The sequence below is a fragment of the Peromyscus maniculatus genome, chromosome 20, assembly GCF_049852395.1.
Source record: "Peromyscus maniculatus bairdii isolate BWxNUB_F1_BW_parent chromosome 20, HU_Pman_BW_mat_3.1, whole genome shotgun sequence".
Taxonomy (NCBI): domain Eukaryota; kingdom Metazoa; phylum Chordata; class Mammalia; order Rodentia; family Cricetidae; genus Peromyscus; species Peromyscus maniculatus.
The window spans coordinates 8,120,174-8,144,390 of record NC_134871.1 but is presented as its reverse complement, the minus strand read 5'-3'; the positions used below and the strand labels follow the sequence as shown (position 1 = coordinate 8,144,390).

At 41.1% G+C, this 24,217-nt stretch overlaps 1 protein-coding gene across 1 annotated transcript in view; it reads right to left on the bottom strand.

The window, feature by feature from the left end:
* Positions 1-731: 731 nt before the first annotated feature.
* Positions 732-24,217, bottom strand: part of Sntb1 (syntrophin beta 1) — a 255,315-nt gene continuing 231,829 nt past the window's right edge. Inside the window, exons 6-8 of the mRNA XM_042265484.2 lie at positions 10,938-11,134; positions 6,934-7,124; positions 732-3,758 (exon numbers count right to left, since the gene is read on the bottom strand). Of these exons, the coding sequence (XP_042121418.1) occupies positions 3,666-3,758; positions 6,934-7,124; positions 10,938-11,134 (481 nt within the window). The 3' untranslated portion in view covers positions 732-3,665. The remainder of the gene's footprint in view (positions 3,759-6,933; positions 7,125-10,937; positions 11,135-24,217) is intronic.

Genomic DNA, 24,217 nt, shown 5'->3' with positions numbered 1-24,217 from the left:
GCAAAGTGTTCAAGGAAAGACTCCTGAGTTCAGTGGCATGTGTAACAAGGTCAGTGTAGCTCACGGTGCAGCGTCTGGGACATAGTGTATATGTAAGATGAGTTTAGGTGGTATGAGCTTTAAAAAAGTTTTAATTGTTGTCTGTTCAGTTTTCTACACTGACATCATGTTGCTGTGTTACTAGCAGATCATGCACCTTAATGTACAAAGATGGTACCACTGTTATAAACTCTGAGAAGAAATAGGCTGCACAGCTGCTAGGTCTTTTGAAACCCCAGGCTCTATGGATCTAAATCTAACCTCAATCCTGCTAAAGTTTCAGTTAGTACAATGACTTCTAAATACCAGCCTGTTACGTTTATTGCAAGAAATTGCAACAGAAACCAACTGTAGTACAACAGAGAATTGAAGTATTTGGAGCTTGCTGCAGGGGTCACTTTTTAGTTAGAAATGAGAGCTCTAAATTGTAGATGAAAAGCTATCTGAAACTACATTCAAATTAATAATTAGGGGTTGAAGAATCTGTCATCATTTGGTACATTGGGAATCAACCGTATGTGTTTTAAATAGACTCTGAAATAAAATGAACACAGGTGTTGTTAATGGCATTCCTTTACCCCATCAATACTTCTAAGATCAATCTTGATTGGAAAGTAACATGGTCTGTCTTCACATGAAGTCACCATTCAGTCAGTTCAACCCATGATGGACTTAAAATATAAGCTTATGCATTGGAGATCTGAGGCAAATATTTATTTAGTTTATATATAAATTGTACATGATGTCCATGGGGCTATAAACACAGGCAGATTTAAAAAACCAATTCAAGATACACCCAAAAATCACTCCCACGCCTCATTGATGCCATTCATTAAATACCTCTATCTGGGTAGTTCATAATAATTGTATAGTTTGATTTCTATTATTTAGTTCATGTTATAAAAAAAATGTCATCTCTATCTCCCTGGCATTCTTTAAATGCCGATAAGATGAGTAGCACAGACATATTACCAGACCAATGAATTTACCCTCCTGGCAACTGAGCAAGCATCCATTAAGTAAGGATTGTTTATCTGCACTGCTTTTCATTTAGGTACAAGCATTATCAGTTCTCTGATTCACAGAACTAAGAACAAAACAAAGTGGAAAAAAAATCTCCCAAATGACTAATTTGATTCATTGACCAAGACATGAGGCAGACTTAGTTTGTGACATACACACTAACACCTAAGACAAGATGAAAAATACACTGTAAAGCCATTATTTAAATATCATGTTTAAAATCCAAGCTGGGAAATAATAGTGGACATCTAAAACTGACTCATCATAGCCACTCTGATAGGATATACTTTAATTAGGAGAAAAAAAATCATTCATATACACAGTTCTCTTAGTAAAATTTTCTATTTGTTTCTAACAACACATTTTAATTTGCTTCAGAAAATGCATTGATCTTATTCAAATATATTTTTCCTAAAATATAAATATTTAAATTAAAATTTTAAAAATGGAGAAGACAGTTTTTGTTGAGTCTTATGCAGATATCAATCTAAAACTTAAGCAATAAAGAAACAATGTCTGTAATTATGACCAATTTAATTTGTCTATAAATATATAATAGAATCTTTGCAACTTGAATAATTAACTCAAACTTCATGTAGTACCGAGCACCTTAGATTACATATTGTTGAATGAAACTATTGGTATTAATATATGTATCATATTATTTACAATACATAAGTATAGTTCTTTTGTATAACAACATTCCAGTGATTTTTGAAAATATATAGTGTGAAAGTGTGCAATACAATTTACAAATGCATCACCGCTTTCCCACAGTATTGAAGCTGGCCTTCACTTTTCAACATTTTAAAATTAGAAACCAACCAAAAGTCAGTGTGTCCTCTGGTGGTATTTCCTAAAGCATTGTCTATAAAAACCACTAGCTTCACAGAGGCCCCATTACACCCTATTACAAAGAAGGGCAAGGATGGAACTTTCACCCCTACCTTGAAGATTGTGAACAATGACAACAAGGATTTTGGGGGGAGCTGGCAACCCTAACAAGGGCCTAACATGTCTCAAGTTGCTACTTAGCAAATATTTTTACCACCAAGCTCCTAAATCACTTCTCCAATGAGAACACTGCTCAACATGTCTCTTGGAAATGGTGTTGTATTGGATGTGCTTTGGGGAAATGATGGTTTAAAATACAACTGCAATTCAATAAGCCCACAAATCTGAAGAAGCTTAATCACAGGCATTTAGGCAGTTTCACTTTGCATAGGTATCTGCTAAACTATGACTCTTCCAGCACACGGGCAGAACACAGAGCACGTGCTAATGTAAAACTACATGGAAAAGAAGGACTAAAAAATCATAAATACTATGGCTAATCTTCAGGGTTTGTGAAAAGTAATTCCAAAATCAAATAATGGGTATAGCTTTTAGTGAATGAATCTTGAAACATTTAAAAAAAAAGCATTAAGTCTTAATAGGCTAGATAGTGCCCCAAAATATGGTTGTAGAAAAATATCAGGTCCTTGTATTATTCCCCTGGAATTCCAAAATTAATGTAGATACTATCTGTAGATTTGATTATACTTCTGGTTCTATATACCTAAAACAGCGTCATCAAGACTGAGAGATAGTCTCCCTTGTTTTGAAATGCACATAGGTGAGCATGGGCAGAAACAAGGACCACTGAAAGGTACTTCCACTGAAAACTGTAAGATGCAGACAGTTAAACACCAACTATGTGACCAGTGGTGTGTGTGTGTGTGTGTGTGTGTGTGTGTGTGTGTGTGTGTGTGTAATGGCAAGCTTTTAAAAATTGCCCAGAATTTGATTTTTGTAAATAAGGATACCGATTTCGGCTATGAGACAGCATCCATGGTGTAAGTGTAGTCTCAGAATTAATTATCATTTGTGTATACAACTCTCCAGGAAAGCTTTGCAACTGCAATAGTCCATTTGGGCTCAGATCCTGCCTGCTTAAAGCTCATGTCAGTATCCAGTGCTTTATTTCATTTCTGTCCAGCATATGCGAATGAGAACACTTTGGAATCACTCTATACCAACTGAAAGATAACTCATTAGGAAAATTAAGTGACAGATGCTTCATTCTTAAATAAAAGGTGGGTTTCTTTTTACTTTTCCTCTTCTGTCTTTTTTTTCTTTTCTTTCTTTCTTTTGCCTACCAATAAACATCAGCTCAACTTGGGTCAGGAAATAAATCACAATAAAGCAAGGGATCAGTACCGGGGGACAGAAGAATAGGTGGAACTATCCGTTTCTCATCTGTTCAGACCTGGCTTACCAGGGTGAACCAGTTGCCTAGAAACTGGTGTGATTAAGATCTGCACATGCTGTTGTGATGGCCATGTCCTTGGCGGTCATCATTTAGAAGAGAGGCTGTGGGTATCCACTCGCCCTTACCCCCTTTAGCCTTGTTCTGCTCTAAGAAGCTCTCTATTCTGACAACCCTCATGGTATTTTCTTCAGGGAGTCTCTTGTAGTTCCTGAAACTGACGGAGGAGCCTAGGATATTACACGTGACTCCTGAGACCCGAAGCTGGCTGTGCATGCTCCGTTTGGAGCACTGTCTGAAGTCACACTCCTGTGGCGCCGCAGCCTTCCTCCCCTAAGGCAAGTCGCCCCTCCGTTCAGGCCACCAAGCCCAGTCTTGTAATCTTAGCAGACAGAAAGGAATGGATGATGAAAACGATCGGCTTGGGGCAGGAGTGAAGGTCCAGTTGCTGAAAATTAAAGAGAAGAGAGCACGAGAGATTTTTCAGTTAATGCTTGATGTAGCATAGTGATTTTCCCATCAAGCCAATCTATACACACTTCTAACTTTGAAGCATTAAATAGAGCGATGCTGTCCTCAAATCTTTGTTCTCATTGAGATAAGGGAATAATCCTCCAAACTTGCTCCTCATATCTCCATTATCTTTGTGCCCTAAAATAAACATAAAATAAATACTGATGGGACCCTTCTTCATTGTCTATGCCATTTATTTTCGGTTCCACAATAGTGATGTTGATGCCGAGTTACAGCAGGCAGCAGTTCCAATTTCACATCTCAAGCTGCTTGGTTCTTTTTGACAGTTTTTAAAATGTCTAACCTTGTCCAACTCGCTTAAAATTCTTCTCAGCCCTACTGATATGCAAGGTAATTAAGAGTACTAAATGGGATCCTGCATGGGAAACTGCTTTGTGAATTGTGAATACAGAGCGCATGCTCAGCATCCTCGTCTTTGCCATCCTCTACTCTTGAACCATTGCAGATACACCCCTCACATCTCTCTGATGGTGATGTCTGAAGTCCCAGCCTTCTCAGTGTGGTTTCTGTACAGCCCAGGGCATTCCTGGCTAGAGCACCAAACACCTTCCGAAGGTGAATTATCACTTGACCTGAGTTAGAAAAATTTAGGAAACTTTCAGATTCCCTTCTGCTGCCCTAAGTTTTGTTCTGATGGTGGCATTTCTGTGCAATAAGAGCAAAGTGAGTGTGCAATTATCATCTACCAAACTTTAGATGGTATTGTTATAGGGTGCTGTCTTGGTTTCCTTTTCATTATTTGTTGCCGTGATAAAACATTCTTACAAAGGCAACTTAAGGGTATATTCTTAACTCAGAGTTGAAAGCACAGTCCATCATGGAGGGGAAGTGGAGGCAGCAGGATCTTGAAACAGCTGGGCTGGTCACATTGCGTCCCCAAACAGGAACAGGGATGAATGTATGCTGCTGCTCTAGGATCCTGGCTAGGGAATGGTGTAATGGGTAGCTGTTCCAGCTTTAATCTTGAAGCACCACCCTCGTGAGGCAGCTGGTAACTGCCACGCCTACCTAGGACCTGCCCCTGGGGCATGGCCAGGACAGGAGCCCTTAAGACTTGAGATCCTGATGTGCCTGCCCTCTTGGTTCCTCATGATCCTGGATGCTGGATGGCAGACTGAGTCAGAGTTCTTCAGAGAACCCCGCTGGACTGCACCTCACCTCTCCCAGATCCTGTAACCAACCCCTTAACTGGCTGTAAGTTACCCCAAAATAAACCTCCTTTTAACTACATTGTTAAATCCCCACATTAGAATGGTGCCACCCATTGTGGCTTGGGTGGGTGGGGGTTTTCCATCTCACTTAATGCAGTCAAGATAATCCCTCACAGTCAAATCCCTAAGAGGTAGCAATTGTCAGTGTTGCCATTTTTCATATGAAAAAAAAAAAACCCTAAGATCTAGAGATGCTTTAAACTTTATGAAACCACAGCCTTTACACTCAATCAGGAAGCATGGACTCACACTCAAGTCTATCTGACATCATAGCTAGAGATTAATTACCTTATCCCATGCCACTAAAATAAAAAAATCAACACAGTTTTGAAAAGTGACATTAAAAACTGTCTGCCTCAGTCTCTGTAGTTTATGGATAGGGTGACTTGAATCCAAAGTAATAAGATGAGCACATTAGCATTGGACACAAGCAAGAATAAAACAAGAGACTAATTCCTGTTTGTTTCCACTTTGCTATAAAGGAGTTGCCTTTAAGAACACAGATGGATAGTCAATAGACCAGGAATAAATGAGAAGTGTTTTAATGACAGGGACTTTCATGTTACTACCCACTTGAGTCACGGTTTCAGGTTACATTTAAAGAACTGGAATACAGAAATATAAAAATACAAAATCCAGAGGAATCCTGAGACTCCACTGAGAAAAGGGAAGAAGTTCTCAGACAGTGAGGAAGGATCTGCTGTTAGCCTTGCTCTTGGATGTGATCACCACTGCCAAGTACCCATAACAACAGCCTGGGGTTGCACTGAGGTCAGCAGTATCACGTGGTGTGGAATTGTCTTGAGCTGAGGTAAAGGGCCCTTTAACTCTGTTAACTGTGGAGATAGCCCTTGTCCCTAGTCAGCTTCTTTTGGGAACTCCAAAATGCTTTCCAGATACTTCCCAGTAAAGCCCACTGAAGAAACACCGGTACAACTTGTGGCATGAAGCAGGTGGAGGAAAGAGGGATGGTGGAAGTCCAGGAGCTGGATGAAAGTTAGTTTGTTTGATTTTTGTTCAGTTAGGGATTAATCTATGTGATTTAAATTTTCTGTCACTGTTGTAACAGGAAGTCAATACATATTTTCTGATGGACACAACAGGTACGTAGAATGGTTCTCACAAATTCATGGCCATGCTTGCAGTTCTATACTTGACAGCATAGGTGAGATGCTGCGTCTTCTGGGAAAATGCCATGGGCCACTATTGTCTACAGATGGAAGAATGTACCACTGTCACCTTCTGGGAAACTGGTTTTCATTCATGTTTTTACTATGATGGGGAATGAAGACCAGAGAAAATCATTAATGCCAACACAAGGACTGTGTGCACTGGTGTGAGGTATATGGCTGTTACCTTAACCAGGAATTGGTTAACTTAGATGGATATTGTTTGATAGTAGTTTCCAACTTTCATAGTCTTGTCTGTTCCCTCCCCCCACTCAGATAATGTCTACTGTCTATTCCCTGACTGCCCCTGGCAGTACTTATTTGATATAGCTGCCCTCATCCCCATCATCTGACACAATGCGAAGGTTATATCAGCTGCTTAGTGTATCTTTAAAAGGAGTGGTACATAGGTGAAATCAACTGAGAAATCTCTTTTAAAGCGTTCTTCCTCTAGATCCAAATATTTATGCCATTTTCTAATGAAAAAATGAAACCAAAGGAAAGAACTCGAGATAACTGGACCTGTTTGAAACTATTGATTCCAATCCTGCTTTCTCCAGGATCAGCTGTGACAGGAGTCTGGAGCCACTGTGCTATCAGTTGGATGAATAACAGTAGAAAGAAGGCAGCCTATCATTTCTGAGTCATTACAGATGCGTTGCATAATGAAGCAAATGAAATCGCATGGTCACAAGAAAAACACACTTACAATCTCTCCTTCTTTGCCTCCGAAGTCTAAATAGAGCATCCTGATTCCATCATCCGAAGACATTTTGAGCTTCTCATAAGGGGACTGTATGATTGTCTTGGGAAAGGCACCCTCCTGAGGCTCAGTAGAAATAGAAAATCCATTGTCATAATGAACAGTCAAGCGGCATTCCTGGTTTCTGTAGGTGCAGGCTGGGATTGGGGGAACAGGGAGAGGGGAAGACACGGTGGAAATCAATCCATCAGTCCATTTACTCAGGCGCTTAATTGTTTTAGTTTCTTCAACCCCGTGTCCACCCACAAATTTCTTATTAACGTGAGAAAAAAAAGTAATAAAATCCCTACACTTCTTGGATTGACTTTGATGTTGTAATTTAGCAGTTGTCAGGAACTGGGATTCAGTGGATGTTGTCTGGGCTCTAGTCCTTATCTGGCCCTTCTCACATGTATGTCAACAGGAAGGGTATACTTGATTTCCTATGACCAGGTGGGCCTGGCTTTCAGCCAGAAACAACAGATATTTTATTTTAGTAAAGTAAGCCACCTCTGCATCACCATCATTAACACCACCACCATATCATCTGCATGGGTATGCACCCGTCATGCACACACACATGCATGCATATATGCATATATGGTCCTGTCAGCTATTGGTTGAAAGAGGCAAACACTCCCTTATTATACTCCATTATGTCACCGAAGTTGTCATATGCAACATGCATAAGAGGTCCTAAGTGAGTAGTTTAAAAATAATCTACTTTCATTTTTAAAAAGGCCTAACAGTTTATTTCAGACACTGAAAGGGCTGTTCCTTTAATTTCCCCTAAAATTTGGGGTTCTGGAAATGCTGCAGCAGACAGATCTGTGATGTGACACCTTTCACGAGGAATGTGTCTCTGTCCCCTGCCTGTGAGATGTACAAGGAGGGGGGCATGTACAGGGCACCTCCAATCCAGAGGAACAAAAGCATAAACCTTGTAAGAAATCCAGGTGCTGGCTTTTACCTGGAATCCGGGAGAGTGGAGCTCTGTAAGCCTGTTACCTGGACAGGGAGGGGGCGGTTGCCAGAACCCGTCTTATAAGCTAGTATTGCTACAAATGTTTCCTTTAAATCTTCATCATAGATTTCTGGAAAAGCTTGTCAATTATCAGACTGGATTTAGCTTGCCTCATAACACAGTTAACAGATCTCTCTCTGTAGGTCATTTGGTTCAGGCCTTGATCTGTACCTAGCTGAATTTTTAAGGAGCCAGGACATTTTCTTTGTTGGGGTGGGGCTGAGAGCAGCACTGACCCACGAAGGTGTCATTAATTGAGAAACCACTCTTTGTCGCCCTTAGCTCTGCTCTGCTTTCTAAATATACTGAGTACAATTTCACCACTGACTTCAGAAGCAGCAATATTTCACTAAGATTATAGGGCTTAAAAAAAACTAAAGTTTGCCAGGTGGCAGTGGCGCACGCCTTTAATCCCAGCACTCGGGAGGCAGAGCCAGGTGGATCTCTGTGAGTTCGAGGCCAGCCTGGTCTATAGAGCGAGATCCACGACAGGCACCAAAACTACACAGAGAAACCCTGTCTCGATAAAACCAAAAAGAAAAAAAGAAAAAAAAAAACACTCAGAGAGGAGACGATCCCCACCTGCGATGTTTAGCTTTGCAAGTTCAAGTCCTCTCTCCACTGTTTCATCTTCCTTTCTCCATACCCTGACTCTCAAATGTAGAGGGCTTCGGGGCAGGACCCTGACAACAACGAGTTTCTCAGCCTTCCTCTCTCACGAATGGTGACAGATGATGACATTGATAGGGGATACCTTCAGACTTTGGGGGAAGAAATAGGATCTCTATTGACTGCAGAATTAGGCGCCCTTTCAAATGGAGCTCTGATGAGCACATCCGCCCCTTCTCCGACTTACTCTAAGTACTTTTCATCTGTACTATAAGCTCATCTTTTACAGTTTTTCTCTGATAGCTCTGAATGCTTGGCCCTCTGCTACCCCTACCCCCAGTCCAGGGACAACAGAGGACAGTGTCACACAGGTAGTAATGGCCTCCCTTTTGCCAGTTTTCCTGTCTTCTTACACCTGCAGCACATGTCCATAAGCTCTAAGCATAGTTTTATTTATGTTTTCCCCCACGTATGAACTTTACAGCTGTGTGATTAGTTATTCTGAATTAGCTGTGATGGGCTTTGGTTCCAGCAGACCTCGAATGGTGTCTGTGACCTTTCCTGGGTAGAATCAGTTCCCCAAGATGTTCTCAATCTCCGTGGGCTAAATTAAACACATGACCATGTTACACTAAGATCTGATGAAAACAGAAATCATCCTCCGTACTCCCCCCCTCCCCACCCCGAGTCTCTGGAGACATCATCCAAGCTGCAACTGGGTTGTGTCTTTAATTACTTCTATCACTTTTCTGCTACCATTCTGCTAGCTCAGATTACACAATTTCTTGTTATTCTTCTTCGGCCTGTATGTATGTCACTAGCCTTGGCATTTTATTTTCCTATTGAGGGAAACAATGTCTACATACTAAATGAAATGAAAAAAAATTTTTCAAACCCCGCAAAAACCAAAAGCCAGTCCTTTTGGACATCTTCACTCTTTCCTAAAATCATGGCATGGAGTGTGAACTTCACTGATACTACACACATAACGTTATTAGACGTAGCATTTGAGTGGTTTGAGTCTTTTCCAACGCTCATGCTCCCAGCCTGTTATTCTCGCCAGATACCATAGGCACACAACTCTTAGGAACACTCCCAGCAGGTCATCAGCAATAACAGGAAACATTTAGGGACACAAATTAGTCTTAAGATAATCATCCACAGGTACTGATCAAGCCAGGCATGGTGGCGCATGCTTCTAATCCCAGCATTTGTGAAGACTGTCAGTTTGAGGCACGCCTAGGCTACCTGGTGACATACTATCTTAAAAAAATGAAATAAAAGGCACTGGTTATCTTGGGTCTACTGCAGCAGAAATTCTACTACACATTTAGAGACAATTTGGAAAAAGCCCGCCACATGCTTCTGTGTGTCTCATCTTTTGGAGTACTCCTGGGTATTTGAGAAGTGGTGTCTACTCCAGTACTCCTCAAAGACCACCCCATGGCCCAGTAGCTTCACTGCTTCCTGAAACTTGTTATCTGAGAATTCTCATCCACCACTCCATCCTGTGGATCTGAGTCTCCGGTGGGAGGAGAGGGTCTGCCATCCATGCTTCTGAGTAAAAAATTGGTACAGGAAAATCTTGGTATGTCTTTTCTAGCTGTTCTGCGGGGGAGGAGGGGTCTTCATCCTCTAGATCACAGTGGCACACAGTGGAGCCTGATAGACAAGTCACAGATGGACGCCATCCTGAGAAGTAGCTCTTTCACCCGTTGGACTGCGGTCACTGACAGTGGACTCCTTCCAAACTATTCCTGCCCCTTCATTGGTGCCAGGGATAGAGGGAGCTCTGTTGGAGTTCTTCTGGAACTTTCCTTCTGCTCTACTTCCCCCATGCCTTTCATTTTTATTGTTTCTTACAGACCAAGTCCCCAGTGTTGAGCTCAGCTCAGTACCAAATACTAGTCTATTATAAATCACTCAGATTCAGTTCCTATTGTTCGTAACCAATAACCCTAATAGTATATGCCCCCAAATTTCCTTCCTTCTGGAAGACATCCATGGGGTCATAGGTAGGAGGATGAGAAGTGATCCTTTGAGTTACTAGCTTCTCCTTAATGAAGATGAGATGAGATGGTGTATAAGAAAAGCCTCTAGTTATATCTTAGGGCGGTAAACAGTGCCCCTAATTGAAGAGAATTTAAGCTTAACTCTAGACTTGTTGTTTTGTTTTTGTTGTTTGAGACAGGGTTTCTCTGTGTAGTTAACTCTAGAATTTTAAGCATGCTCAAAGACCAGTAACAGAAAATACTTTGAGGCCAGAGCAGTAACAGGTTCATCTTTCCGGTATTTCTGTCTCTGTGGGACATTGGTAGCTCAGGGCAGCAGTACTCACCAGTGGTGATTTCGGCAATGAGCTCTGCTGAATTGTGGCACCCCTGCACTATGCTCCGAGTCCAGTGGGAGAGGTCCCGGCTGACCTCTGCCCTGAAGAGATGGGTTTCGATTCCCTGCTTGGTACCAGTTCGTGTTGCAAAGGACAGATCCATAGCAGCCTGGGGGGATCCTTTCCCTGGACCTGAATGGACGAGCCTAGAGAGGAGGGGGTGAGAGAAAGAGGGAAAGAGGGAGAGAGGAAGAGAGATTAGTATTAAAATGCACTCTTCAAAAATCCACCTGGCCCATCACCTAGTCAATGCCCCAAACGGATGTACTGCTCTCATTGTTGTGATCTCAAGTCAAAGGTATGACTCTACCATCTTCTCTCCAATGGCAGAGTGAGACTACAAATCATCCAAGAACTGTGCATTTGGTTAAATAAGCAGAAGAATCAAATAATATGACATGATTTATGCAAATCCAACTATGCTAAGTAAATAAATAGATGAATGGGTGAGGAAAAAAAAAAGACTGGAATTCTGTGTAAAATTCTCTCCAGTCCAATTCCAACCCCGCTCATGTGCACATTCCTGCCTGGCCACAGGAAAGGGAAATGAGTCTACTGTACTAAATGGGCATGAGACTCAATTTGTCACATCTCATAGCTGGAAGGATCTGGCTGTAGTGAACATATCTCTGGGTCTGCATGCAGTTATGCAGATAGGCCCTGCAGACAAGCAAACAGGTGGGGACTCCATTGCAAAGGCAGCCATCTGTTTATCTATCCAGGCTGGAGAAAGAACAAGAAATGTTAGACTTCTGAGGAAATGGTAGAGGCTTGCCCTTTAGTGGATATTTATGGGACTTTTCAGAAGTGTTGTTTTTCAACTACGCAAGATTTTCACACTGACTTTAGAGCTTCCCCTTGGCATGAAATGTGACTTCTATAGTAAATAATTCCCCGGAAGGCCACACTTAAAACATAAAGAATCAAAGTATCCTGATCACTGTCACTGTCCCCTGGAAGCACGCTCTCTGCTGCTTGACATTTCAGCCTCCTCCTCTTCAGAGTGGCTCTCATATCAATCATTCACAGGGCAGCACAGTGTAATTTTACAAATGTTATTTCTCCCCAGGGTATTTGTATTTTCATCCTTATCTTTTAATATGGAAAGCAACACTGTACCATTTATTAGAAAAATGCCAGGTGTCTAGCCACCTATTGGATGAGAGTTACTTTCTTAGACAAATAATTTGTTACCTTGAGGGTTAAAATATGGGTAAGGAAACCGGAAAAGTTTATTTTCCCCACAATACATAAATAGGAGAGAATAAAATCATCAGTGGAAGAAAGTGTATTATATCCTGTGGAATTCCTAGTAAGAAGTTTGTGTAACTCTGAGGCACTTTCTTTCATTTATAAAGCTGGAGCCTGGTGGTAGGAACTGTTTGCCAAGCCACTTTGAGGAAAAGGGTTATTGGAAAGGCTGTTGGCTGTGAGGTTCATTCCAGTTAGAGAATAAATAAATAATTATTTAGGTAGCCTCTAACATACATAGAGGGAAATGGCTGTGCATGTGGGTGCATGAAGAAATTTAACATATGCCAGCTGAGTCTGGTTTGTTCTGGCAGGAGGAGGCCATTTTGGAGTAAGAAGTGACTAAAAGTGATTGTGCTGCTGCTGTGGATTCAAACTCAAGTGATACTAAAGAAAAGAGAAAACGTTTTTCTAAATTCTGGTATGGGATTTTAATGGCCTGAGGTAAAAATTCATCAGAAAGAATACCTTTTTAATACATAAGTAGAGATAACCATTGATGAGAAGCAAGGAAATACATTATGGTTTTAGTTGTTCAAGGTGGTGTGTGTATGTGCATGCTTGTGAGGGTGTGTGTGTCTGCACACATGTATATGGGTAGACGTGTGTTCAGGTGTGTGGTAATATTGTGTCCCACAATATATTGCACACCCTAATAAACTTATCCGGGGTTAGAGAAAAAAAATTCTGTAGGGAACCATGACCATGCCTAACAGTAACTTTGAAATCTTTGAAAAGATGATGGGCCCCCACAAGGATGATTCCACATGGACTATAATAATATCACTAAGTTGACAAACATCACCCAAAGATCAACTTTGGACTACAAACTGCTCAGGACAATTTTGAGATGGCTAGCTGAGATGATCCAGCCTCAGAGACTACTTGAGCAAGGACTTGAGACAAGCCCTGAGTTTTTCCCATTATGCAGAGACTAGACCACAAATGATACTGATATCTCTCCCAGGACTTGACAATTAACCCCAAAAAAATTATTTTCAGGATCCCCTAAAGATGTCCTCACCCCCAGAAAGCAGGAAGTACTTTTAAGAAAATGATGGCCTCATTTCCAAGAGATAGGGTGGGTGGGTTTTGGTCATTCAATGGCTTATGGATAATTGTCATTGTTCAGGATGGTTGGTTACAAGTTGTTATTGTTAATGGTCAGGAAAAAAAAGATAAAAAAGGGAGATTAGATTCAGGGTTCTTGTTTAGAAAGAAAAAAAGAGGATATAGATAAAGAGGTAGATTTGAATCTATTCTGAAAAATAAAAGATATAGAAATAATAGGATAAAAGCATTGATTATTGAATCTACTCTGAAAAGAAAAAAGGAAGATGTACAAATGATAAGATAAATGGTAGATTTTTGAATCTAATCATAAAAGAAAAAAGAGAGAATAATGATATGATAAGATTAAAAAAATAGATTATGCTAGGCAGTGGTGGCACATGCCTTTAATCCCAGCACTCGGGAGGCAGAGCCAGCCAGATCTCTGTGAGTTTGAGGCCAGCCTGGTCTAAAGAGAGAGATCCAGGAAAGGCACCAAAACTACACAGAGAAACCCTGTCTCTGAAAAAACAACAAACAAACAAACAAAAAAGATAGATTATTGAATCTACTTTTATAAAGGAACTACTTGTTTTAAATATTTTACATTGGATTGGATTTTTCTATATTGTATACAAATTTTGTATTGGACTCAACAAAATAGGATAAATAATGAGTTTTTTTGTCTGAATTTGTTAATGGACTGGACATTGTTTATATATAATAGAGTTTTTATTTCTGAATCTGTCAAATGTTAATGAACTAGACATTGTTAATGCAATTCTTGCCTGTATATATTGTATATACTTCTTAGATATAGTTTTTCTTATATTAGTTATAAGCTTCTTTTATTATTTTAGACAAAAAGGGGGAAAGGTTGTGATATTGTGTCCCCAATATATTTTGCACCCTAATAAACTTATCTGGGGTCAGAGAACAGCCACTAGATAGACATAGAGGCCAGAAAATGGAGGCACACACACCTTTAATCCTATCACTTGGGAGGCGAGGCAGAGATCCATCTGGATCTCTGTGAGTTCAAGACCACACTGGAAATAGCCAGGCATGGTGACATACACCTTTAATCCCAGGAAGTGATGGCAGGAAGCAGAAAGGTATATAAGGCATGAGGACCAGGAACTAGAGGCTTTTAAGCTTTTAGACTTTTAGTAGCAGTTCAGCTGAGATCCATTTGGATGTGGTCTGAGAGGCTTCCAATTTGAGGAGACAAGTTCAGCTGAGGAGTTGGTGAGGAGCAGTTGGCTGTGGCTTGTTCTGTCTCTCTGATCTTTTAGAATTCACCCCAATATCTGGCCCCAAGTTTTTTATTTAATCAGACCTTTTAAGATTTGCGTTATTGGCTGGGTGGTGGTGGCACATGCCTTTAATCCCAGCACTCGGGAGGCAGAGGCAGGTGGATCTCTGTGAGTTCGAGGCCAGCCTGGTCTCCAAAGCGAGTTCCAAGTAAGGTACAAAGGTACACAGAGAAACCCTGTCTCAAAAAAAAAAAAAAAAAAAAAAAGATTCGTGTTACACAGGCATATATGCAGAATGGGGATAACCTCAGGTGTGGTTCCAAAGCTACTGTCCACCTTTCTATTTTTGAGGCAGGGTCTCTCACTCCCCTGGAACTCACTACATAAGCTAGAATGGCTGGCAAGCAGTCCCACTGTGTCCTCTGTGTCCACCCTGTCCAAGTTCTGGAATTGCACACCTGACTCTTCAAGGTGTTTCCATATTCAAAATTCTGTAAGTTTCAGTTGCTTTAAGAAATATATTCATCTACTGTCTTTTAAATCTTAGTACCAGGCTTAGTTGAGCACAAATGCCAGGTTGCAGGTTGAACTGAACAGGGAACAGGTTTGGGAGGCATAAAATCCTGTGGTAGGACCCCACTGATTTTTAGATGCCACATATTTAAAAAGTTTTAAAGAATCATTGCCTCATCATGTAGTGTTGTGAAAATTAAATAACACCACTGATATACTGTTACTTACTCAGAAACCAGCATGTGGCTCACATTCAACAAATGTTTTTATTCCTTACACTTAGAAGTTTAATTCCTGCCACATAGGACCAGGGTTATATATAATAAATTTTTTTTTTTTTTTAAAGAATTTAGTTCGTTGTCTTGTATGTCATAGTCAGCACTCAAATAAAAAATGTTCCTTTAGGCCTTAACTGTCCTAAGTTGTTTTCACTTTCCAATCCCTAAATGATTTCCATCAGTGACCTCAATTCTGTCACAATCAGGTGTTGGTGGTATTGTATTCTGGAGGCAGAAGCAAAGTGAGAAAAAGTGCTGCTAGGAAAATGTAATGGAACTCGGCTAGTGTCCCAAAAGCTACTACTTGGAAAAATCAAGGACTTCTCCAAAGGTCAAGCCATGGCTTAAGAAGTCTTGGTGATATTATATATATATTAGCTTGTTCCTAAAATGATTTTCTTGTGTGCTTCCAAGAACTCCTAACAGTGTATTTATCTAAAATGCCTATCAAGCATCCAAGGCCAAACGAAACACTACCTGTCTCCTAGGTTAGGTAGATAGCTTTATTTCTTGTGCAATTTATGGCGAGACTCTCCTTTCTTATACAACCTTACTAATAGACCTCTAACTTCTTACCTAATCACTTCTCAGAATGTAGACTGAGCACCTAGATCCCTTTTTGATATATTAACTGGTCATTAGCACTCAGTTGACCTCCCCTTTTATCACTCCCATTTTGGGTTGTAAAAGAAAGCCTGAAGGTCACTGCCTGAAGAAAATTCTTACCTACCTTTATGACCCTGAAAGAATTCAATCCTGGTGACCTTGCTTGGCCAGAGACTTGCCACTTCTTGGGTTTATAACTAGATTCCTGAGAGACTTGAGGAGAACCGAGAAAATAAGGAGACTAAGTGGCAGAGACAGAGAGGAAGAGAGGAGTGGAGAACTTGAGGACAGAGAACTGAGAGGGATAAGGAGGATTTTGACCAGAGAGAATGTGTGGACGAGATGGAAGACAAGGAAGAACCAGATGGGGAAGTACTAGCTGGGTAAGAACGAGATGAGAATGACCTAGATGAGGCAGAATTAAGATGAGAGAATTAAGATAGAACTTAGCAGGAACAGTAGATAAAGATAGAGAAATAAGGCAAGAAAGGAGCTAGGCATGAGAACAGAACTGAAGCTGTGTAGATAGGATTTTATCTCAGAGGAATAAAGTAGATGGACAAAGAGCAAGGTGTGCTTAGATTCATTTCCTGAAAAGAATTTTCACTGTTCATAATTTCTAAGTCCCTGGGAAGTATATTATTAAGACTGGTCCTTCTAATACTATACAAGAAAAAAGATGTACAGTTGTCAGAGAGAGGGAGAGAGACAGACAGACAGAGAGAGAAACAGAGACATAGGAAGAAAAATGTATCTCAAATTAATTTTCTTTTTCAAGAGAGTGTATAATATTGGAACCAATCACAACTAGAGAATGAAATTTGTTAAGAAATACCCACGTGGTAGCTTTGAGGGTGAAGGGATGGAACTGCTAACGGGATGTAACAGGTCTGAGAAAGCCCTGAACCAGGCCAAGCCATGCCATGCACCAGGATTGCTCTGTGTGTGTGGCGGGTGGGGGGGGGAAGGGGGAGATATGATGATGATGATGATGATGATGATGATGATGATGATGATGATTATGATGATGAAAGGAAGACTTGGAAATGTGACTATTGGCATTCTTCAGTATTCGCCACATCACTGAATTCTCACTGAGTGGAGAGGAAAATTTGATTTTTCAATACATCAAGTCTGAATTATGGAATATTTATATTAAAGGCTAAGAGGTCATCCATCCAGGGGAAAGCATACAGATAGATTATGTTTTTTTAAAATATGCTAATATTGGTACAATCCTGTCTTAAAACACTGAGATAAAAACAAACAGCTGTTTCTGTACCTAATATATATACTGGGGACAAAAGGAATTAGTTTTCCCAAATTGAACTTACATGGAATACAGATATCTATTGTGTGAATGTGTGCAAATCCTCTGGATGGAGCATTAAATAGATCCATAAGAAAAATTTTGTAAGTTTTATATGTCAATATGGAGCAAGACATTTATTTTTTTATAAAATTCTAAATACATCACTCAACTATATGAAAAAAAAAGTGTAGAAACAGGCCCATTAAAACGTCAAGCAATTTTATACGTGATTTTATTTATTTTTAGAAAAATATTTATCTTTTTAAAATTAGATCCCCCCTACAAGAAAAATTACACTACACAATTTAAAATGCCTTGAGACTGAAATGAACCCACATCTTTCAATGACTAGAGTCAGAACTTTGTACTACTAAAAATGTAGAAATTCAGACTCAATGTGTTTTTAGTGTTTTGGTTGTTTTTTGTTTAATGTTAGTGGCAATTCAGTGTTGGAATAGGGAAGTCCTCATCTGTGTTCTCTGCGTTTATTCATGCATGGGGATATTCTATACTGTCTATGTGTGGGAAGAACAGAGTACACACAGGCTACTGTTATAGAGCAGTTAACCATCCTCAAAAGGTGAAACTATACCTGTGGCCTCATTAGTACCTTACCCTGTCAACCAGGCTCCAGCAAAGGTACAAGAGAGAAGCTGAACCCTGCAGATTGATCTAATAGTAGTCGTTGGGATTCAGGCATCTTGTGAGGGACAACAGAAGAACTTCTTGCTCTATTCAAGTCCCTTCTTCCACCCTTCCAACTGAACATCAAACAAAAATTGCTAACTCATTCATCCCATTAATCAATAAAGATTTCATCAATATTTATACAGTCTGAAAAGCTTGTGGACTGGACATCCTCCTCAAATTCATATACTGAAGCCTCATCACCAACATGACTGTGTTTGGACATAAGAATATTCACTATGGTGGTAAGGGTGGGGGATTTAATCCAACAGCAATGTCTTTAGACATCTCCATATGCACAGACACAGATCTCCATGAGGGAACACATGTAGGCAGCTATCTGCAAGCTAGGAAGTGAGCTTGCATGAAGAGCCCAACAAATTGATCTTGAACAGCTTAACTTCCAATGCAGGAAGAAAGAAATTCCTAAGCCACCCAGTCGACAGTCGATAGTACCTCTTTATAGTGCCTGCTTTACACAAGGCCCACACAAGTCTCAAAGCAAGCAGGACAAAAATGGACCAAGCCTTGATGGGTGACAGTTTGAAGTAAGAGGCTTTTTTTTTTTTTTTTTTTTTTTTTAAACTCATCCTGATTCACAGTCTCTTTAATTCAGGCCAGCCTCTGTTCTCTGGAAATCGATTCCTCCAGTAGATGAGTAGTGGAGAGTGTGAGCTAGGGTGGTGGGAGTGGTGGAGAATCACTTTGTCTTCTTGGGGCAGCCTATTCAGTGCCTCACAACTCCCCCAAACTCAACATATGCAGCCGTGGACTCGTAACAATTTCATGATTTGGTTCTAAGTTGAGGAACACCAGGATCTCCAAAGGGGGATGCTTCCAGCACAAAGGAGAGAAATTTACATGGAATCAAATGATATTCAACAAATGTCCAGATGAGGAAAGGCCTTTGAACAATGCCAAAGACAATGTCAGTTTCTCTTTAGATGCCCGTGGGATGGACTAATACAGGAAGATACAACTATGCATCTTTAGCGATTAGTGATGTTGACTTGAATGTGAGAAAGGTTGCAAAGCAAGCCGGGAAGTGGCGCTTCTCAAAGAACACCCCTGCTTCAAAGCAATTCATGTTCTTGCCCAGGAGGAGCACACAGTGAGACCCCGAAGCCCTTGCCTCAGCGTAACTCAGTCAGTGCTGCAGAGAACACCACAAACCCAAACCACATGATGAGAATTAAGCAGGTGACAGCCCTGTGCTAGTCCCACTAATCAGATCACACCAGAACTGAAGCAACGCAGTGCCAGGCACCTGAGTCTACACTTTCGTGAATGGTGAATGGATTCTGGATTCTGGATTCTGGTTCTTCTATGGGGAGAAACACTGGGAATGTATGATTTCCCTTTGGTAACTCAGATGACGTATGAATGCTTCCAGCAAGACTGCAGTTGCCAGAAGGTGCTCCCTTGGTAAGCACTGTTGCTCACTTGTTAAAGCTGGAAACTGCTGGACAAACATGTTTCAGGGACCCAAGTTGTCCTGTGTGTGTGTGTGCGTGTGTGTGCGTGTGTGTGCGTGTGTGTGTGTGAGTGTGTGTGTGTGTGTGTGTGCGCGCGTGCACTTGGGTCTACACATTACAAAAGCCAGAAGATGACCCAGTTTCTTCCCTATTACTACTCTCTACTTTATTCCCTTGAGACAGAGTCTCTAGGAATCTGGAGCTCATATTTTCAGTTAGACTGGCTGCCTAGCAAGCTCCAGAGAGCCTACGGTGCTGGGATCATAGATGTGTAACATGCACACATCTATGTTTTTTACATGGATGCTGAGGATTTGAACTCAGGTTCTCATGTTTGCACAGAAGGTGTTTTAACCCACTGAGTCATTTCCCCTGCCCATTAAGCTGTCTTGATAGTGGAGCTCACACCTAAGCATGGCGCCTCCTCTTGAGGTAAGGCCCTTCCTCACGTTCCTCAGCAGACTCACTCACCAGAATACGAGCCTGCTCTGATGCCTCATTGATTGAATGACCTCAGCACTCTTCTTGACACGTGATAGATGCAGGTTGGATATCAGCATGGTTGCATGCTTTTCTAATGTTCCTATAATTCAAGCTTAATTTTGCAGTGGAAACTATGCAGGTCCACAGTTGATCTATTTTGAAATGTTTTGAAAATTTGGGCTCGGTAAAGGGCTTCCCAAAAGGCTCTTTATTTGTAGAACATCCTTTGGAATATAGCTAGATTTGGGGAACTGAATGCCAAGTAAATGTCAGTGGATATTAAGTCATCATTTGGACACTGAAAAGGTGGGGCTAATATCTCTCTGCCTGAGTTTTTTTCCCCTCAATTCTGCTAGAAACAGCATTTTTATACTCCTCTCAAGATTCTTCCCAAAGATACTTTTTCCTGTTCTGCAGTCTCAGGGGAACCCAGAAATAGCTACTATTTATCTTTCAATTATTTTACATTTTGGGTTATTTGTGTATCCTTAAAAATATGACCATCTGTCTTTTTATCTGTAACAGGAACTAAACTATAGCAACCAAGTGAATGCTTTATCCTAAAAAGGTAAATCTTCTACCCAGCAAGGAAAACACACTGGCATCCTGAGACAGGCTTTCAGTTACTATTCAGATGTCATTTTCAAGCTTCTTCTGAAACTGAGCAACCCAAGGGTGAATTTGTTCCTCCTCTATAAAAAGAAAGATGTATATTCCCATGCTTGGAAGCAAAACTATAACCTCCTGAAGTATTTTACATTTCTATTAGTTAGGAGTATGAATAAATAACCAACCAACCACAACAACAATTGAATAGGACAATGTAACACTGTGGGGGAGAAGCAAGAGATTGAAGTCATAGGTAGGAAGAGGTACAGTGGAGAGAGCCTTTAGAGAGAGCAGAGAGAGGATCTAACCTCCAGCTCTCCTGCTGACTAGCAGGCTACTTTCTTAAAATTTCCTTGGCTCAGTTTCCCCAACTCCAAAGGAAAGATAAGAATCTACCTACTTCATGTGAGGATTACATAAGATGGTATGTGAATGCTGCATGTAGCCTTGGTTAGCACATAATATATTCTAGTGGCCATTTGTGCTGGCTAGTTTTATGTCAACTTGACACAAACTAAAGTTACCTGAAAGGAGGAAATCTCAGTTTAGAAGATGCCTCCATATGATCCAGGCATAGGGCATTTTCTTAATTAGTGATCTATAGGGGAGGGCCCAGCCCATTGTGGGTGGTGCCATCCATGAGCTGGTGGTCCTGGGTTCTATAAGAAAGCAGGCTGAGCAGCACCCCTCCATGGCTTCTGCATCAGCTCTTGCCTCCAGGTTTCTGTCCTGTCTGAGTTCCTGTCTTGACTTCCTTCCATGATGAACAGTACCGTGGAAGTACTCGTTGAATAAACTCTTTCCTCCCCAAGTTTCTTTGGTCATAGTGTTTTATCACTGTAATAGTTACCCTAGCCAGGACACCATTATCATTATTACCTAAGTTAGAACAGGGTAGGGGTGGTTCCTTCCTGCTGTATCCTTAGTACCCAGCACATTTCCTGGGCAAGAGAAGACCTCAGTAAATATTACCGAGTGACTAAATGAAGGGCCAGATGATCAGGAGTACACCCACATAAGAAGTTGTGACTAACGACAGCGGCTGTACACCACCTCCCTACTAACTTCACCCCCTCAACCACTCAAAGCAGAAATAGCAAATGGCCATCCAAGCACTCGGCTTTGTACTCACCAAGTAGTGAACGTGGACTTAAAGACCATGAGAATGAATTAGTTCCCGAGGATGCCTGACAGCCCCTTCTGGTTTTTCCTTTAAGTCTCTCTTTACCCACTGGTGTTTTTTAGAAGTAACTGCTGGCTTAAGGAATTAAAATTATCATTTTGGTTGGCAAAGTAGAAGTTAACTTTTTTTTAAGTGGAAGTTATTAAGATTTCCTACTCATTGCATCTCTCTCTCTCTCTCTCTCTCTCTCTCTCTCTCTCTCTCTCTCTCACACACACACACACACACACACACACATGCACGCACACACACACACACAATGGGCTCCTAATGAAACTTTAAAAAATATCTTAAACTAATGTCATAGAACCTGGGGCTAGGACAACTCATCAGTCATCAGTCAGTAAAACAGTGGCTGTACACGTAGGGCGACCTGAGGCGGAGCTCCTGGGACCCATGTTAAAGCCTGGTGTGGCCTTGCATGGCTGTGGTCCCACTACTGCAGAGGTGGAGACAGGAGAGTCCCTGGGGCCTGCTGGCCAGCCACTGTAGCTGCACTCCTGAGATTCAGGCTCAGTCGCAGACCCTCCCCCGCCTCAAGAAATAAAGTGAAGCCCAATTAAGGAGACACTGGATGTCCACCTCTGTCTTTCACAAATTACCCACATATTCACGTGCATCTGTATGCACATGTGCTCAGACCCAAACACAACACACACATACACAAACACATGCACGAGTGCATACACACACTACTTCACATGCCCAAAGCTGCAGACTCGATGCATACTAAGACCACTTTCAGGTTCAATCTTTTATTCCAGATTTAGGGAAATTGCGTTAGCACTCTTGTTCTTGAAAGAGACCACGGCACGTGCTTCTCCCTCAGTCAATAAGCGACATACTAGGCTACATATTTATTCTTGAGTCCTTAGATACGGGTTCCTCGTCTGACTGCTTTTTGAGAAAAACAAATAAACAAGCAAGGAAAAAAAAAACTGTCTCATAGGGGACACTTACACACTAATTTAATTCCAGATAGGTGTTAGAGAATGTTGCATAAAATGTTCCATGTACAAACATTATTATTAATATCCTTAATTAAGGCAACAACAGTTGCAGCACACAGATTCAGCCAAATTAGGAAAATTACATATTAGGTAACTGGGTTGCTAAGCAATATTACATACTCATTTTACTTAATTGCTGTAATTAGCATCTCCCAACAGATGCTACAATGCAAACCAAGGAGAGAGGGGGGAGGGGGAGGGAGAGAGGGGAGGGGAAGTGGGAGGGGAAAGAGAGGAGGGTGAAGGGAAGACAGAGGAAGGAGGGGGAAGGAGAGAGGAGGGAAGGAAGGGAGAAGAAAGAGCCACTGGTTGGATCTTTTAAAATTCTGTTAACGCTACGTACTCTTGTTCACTGGTCACCCCAATGGGGCCCAGCAGCCCACAGACATCTCAGAAACAAAGCAAGAACAAACAATCCTTAACAAGTATCCAACCGTTCGGTGAGAGGGGTGATCCAGGACCTCCCCGTCACCAGTAATAGCCGATTCATTGCCACATTTTCACTACCTAAATTTCTGAATATGGTTGGGAAAGTCACTCAAGACCCCATCTTCCAGAAAGTTTGCAGTATTGAGAGGTTTTGACTAGCCACAGAGATGAACCTAACACAGAAGAATGAACAGGGTGGCAGTTAGGAGCCCACTCTTGAACTAGCTCCTGGCATTAACCAAGTGGAGGTGAGTGAGTGTCCTCCATCCACTTACTCATTTGCCCATGACCTTTCAGGGCCAGCTTTCAGAGGCTGTACGAAGAATGAGAAGATGATACCCACAAATGAAAGCTTCCACCAATGCTCTGTGTCTAAGTACCTCTTTGAACATGGTACTTGGGGCTTCAACTAAATTAGGAGTCTATGTACAATCAATGAGATGCCTAGAAACCCACATTTACAGTTCAGAATTTGAACCCAGTTCCATAAGCCTGCAGGGTCTATACTCTTTCTATTACACCAAAAGGGCAGGGCAGGGGCAAACTCCAGGTCATCAGATATAGACAGAGAAAGAAACTAAAAAGCAAAAGTAAAGTGACTTCAGGTCATTTGCAGGTTTCTTTTATTCATATTATGCTCCTCACCACAACTAAACAAGACTTGTAACCCAATGGATAGTCTCATTTCATAATAAGTCAAAGCCTTAGGAAACTATCCTCTGAAGTTAGTTGTTATTTTATTATTTAACACTGTTAGAACTGTACTTTCCAAGTCATCCTATGCAACTTCTGTTTATCTCTTAATAGTCTCTTGTCCCATCTATGTTTTAATGATTTCAACATGTGTCCCAGTGAACAGAACACATACACCAAAAAAGACCTTTGAGCGCATCTCCATGTAAAATTAATGCCAATCAAAATCAGATCTGTCCCCCTGGGAACTGAACCATGTACGATCATCTGAGCAAAGCTCTTACAATGTCTGGCTTTCTCTCTCCCACATTTTCTTTTTCCAAAAATTCTGTATTGTTATTTCTTTCTACAGTGTTGGTTTCTGACCACACATGGTTCCAGAGGAAGCCACCCA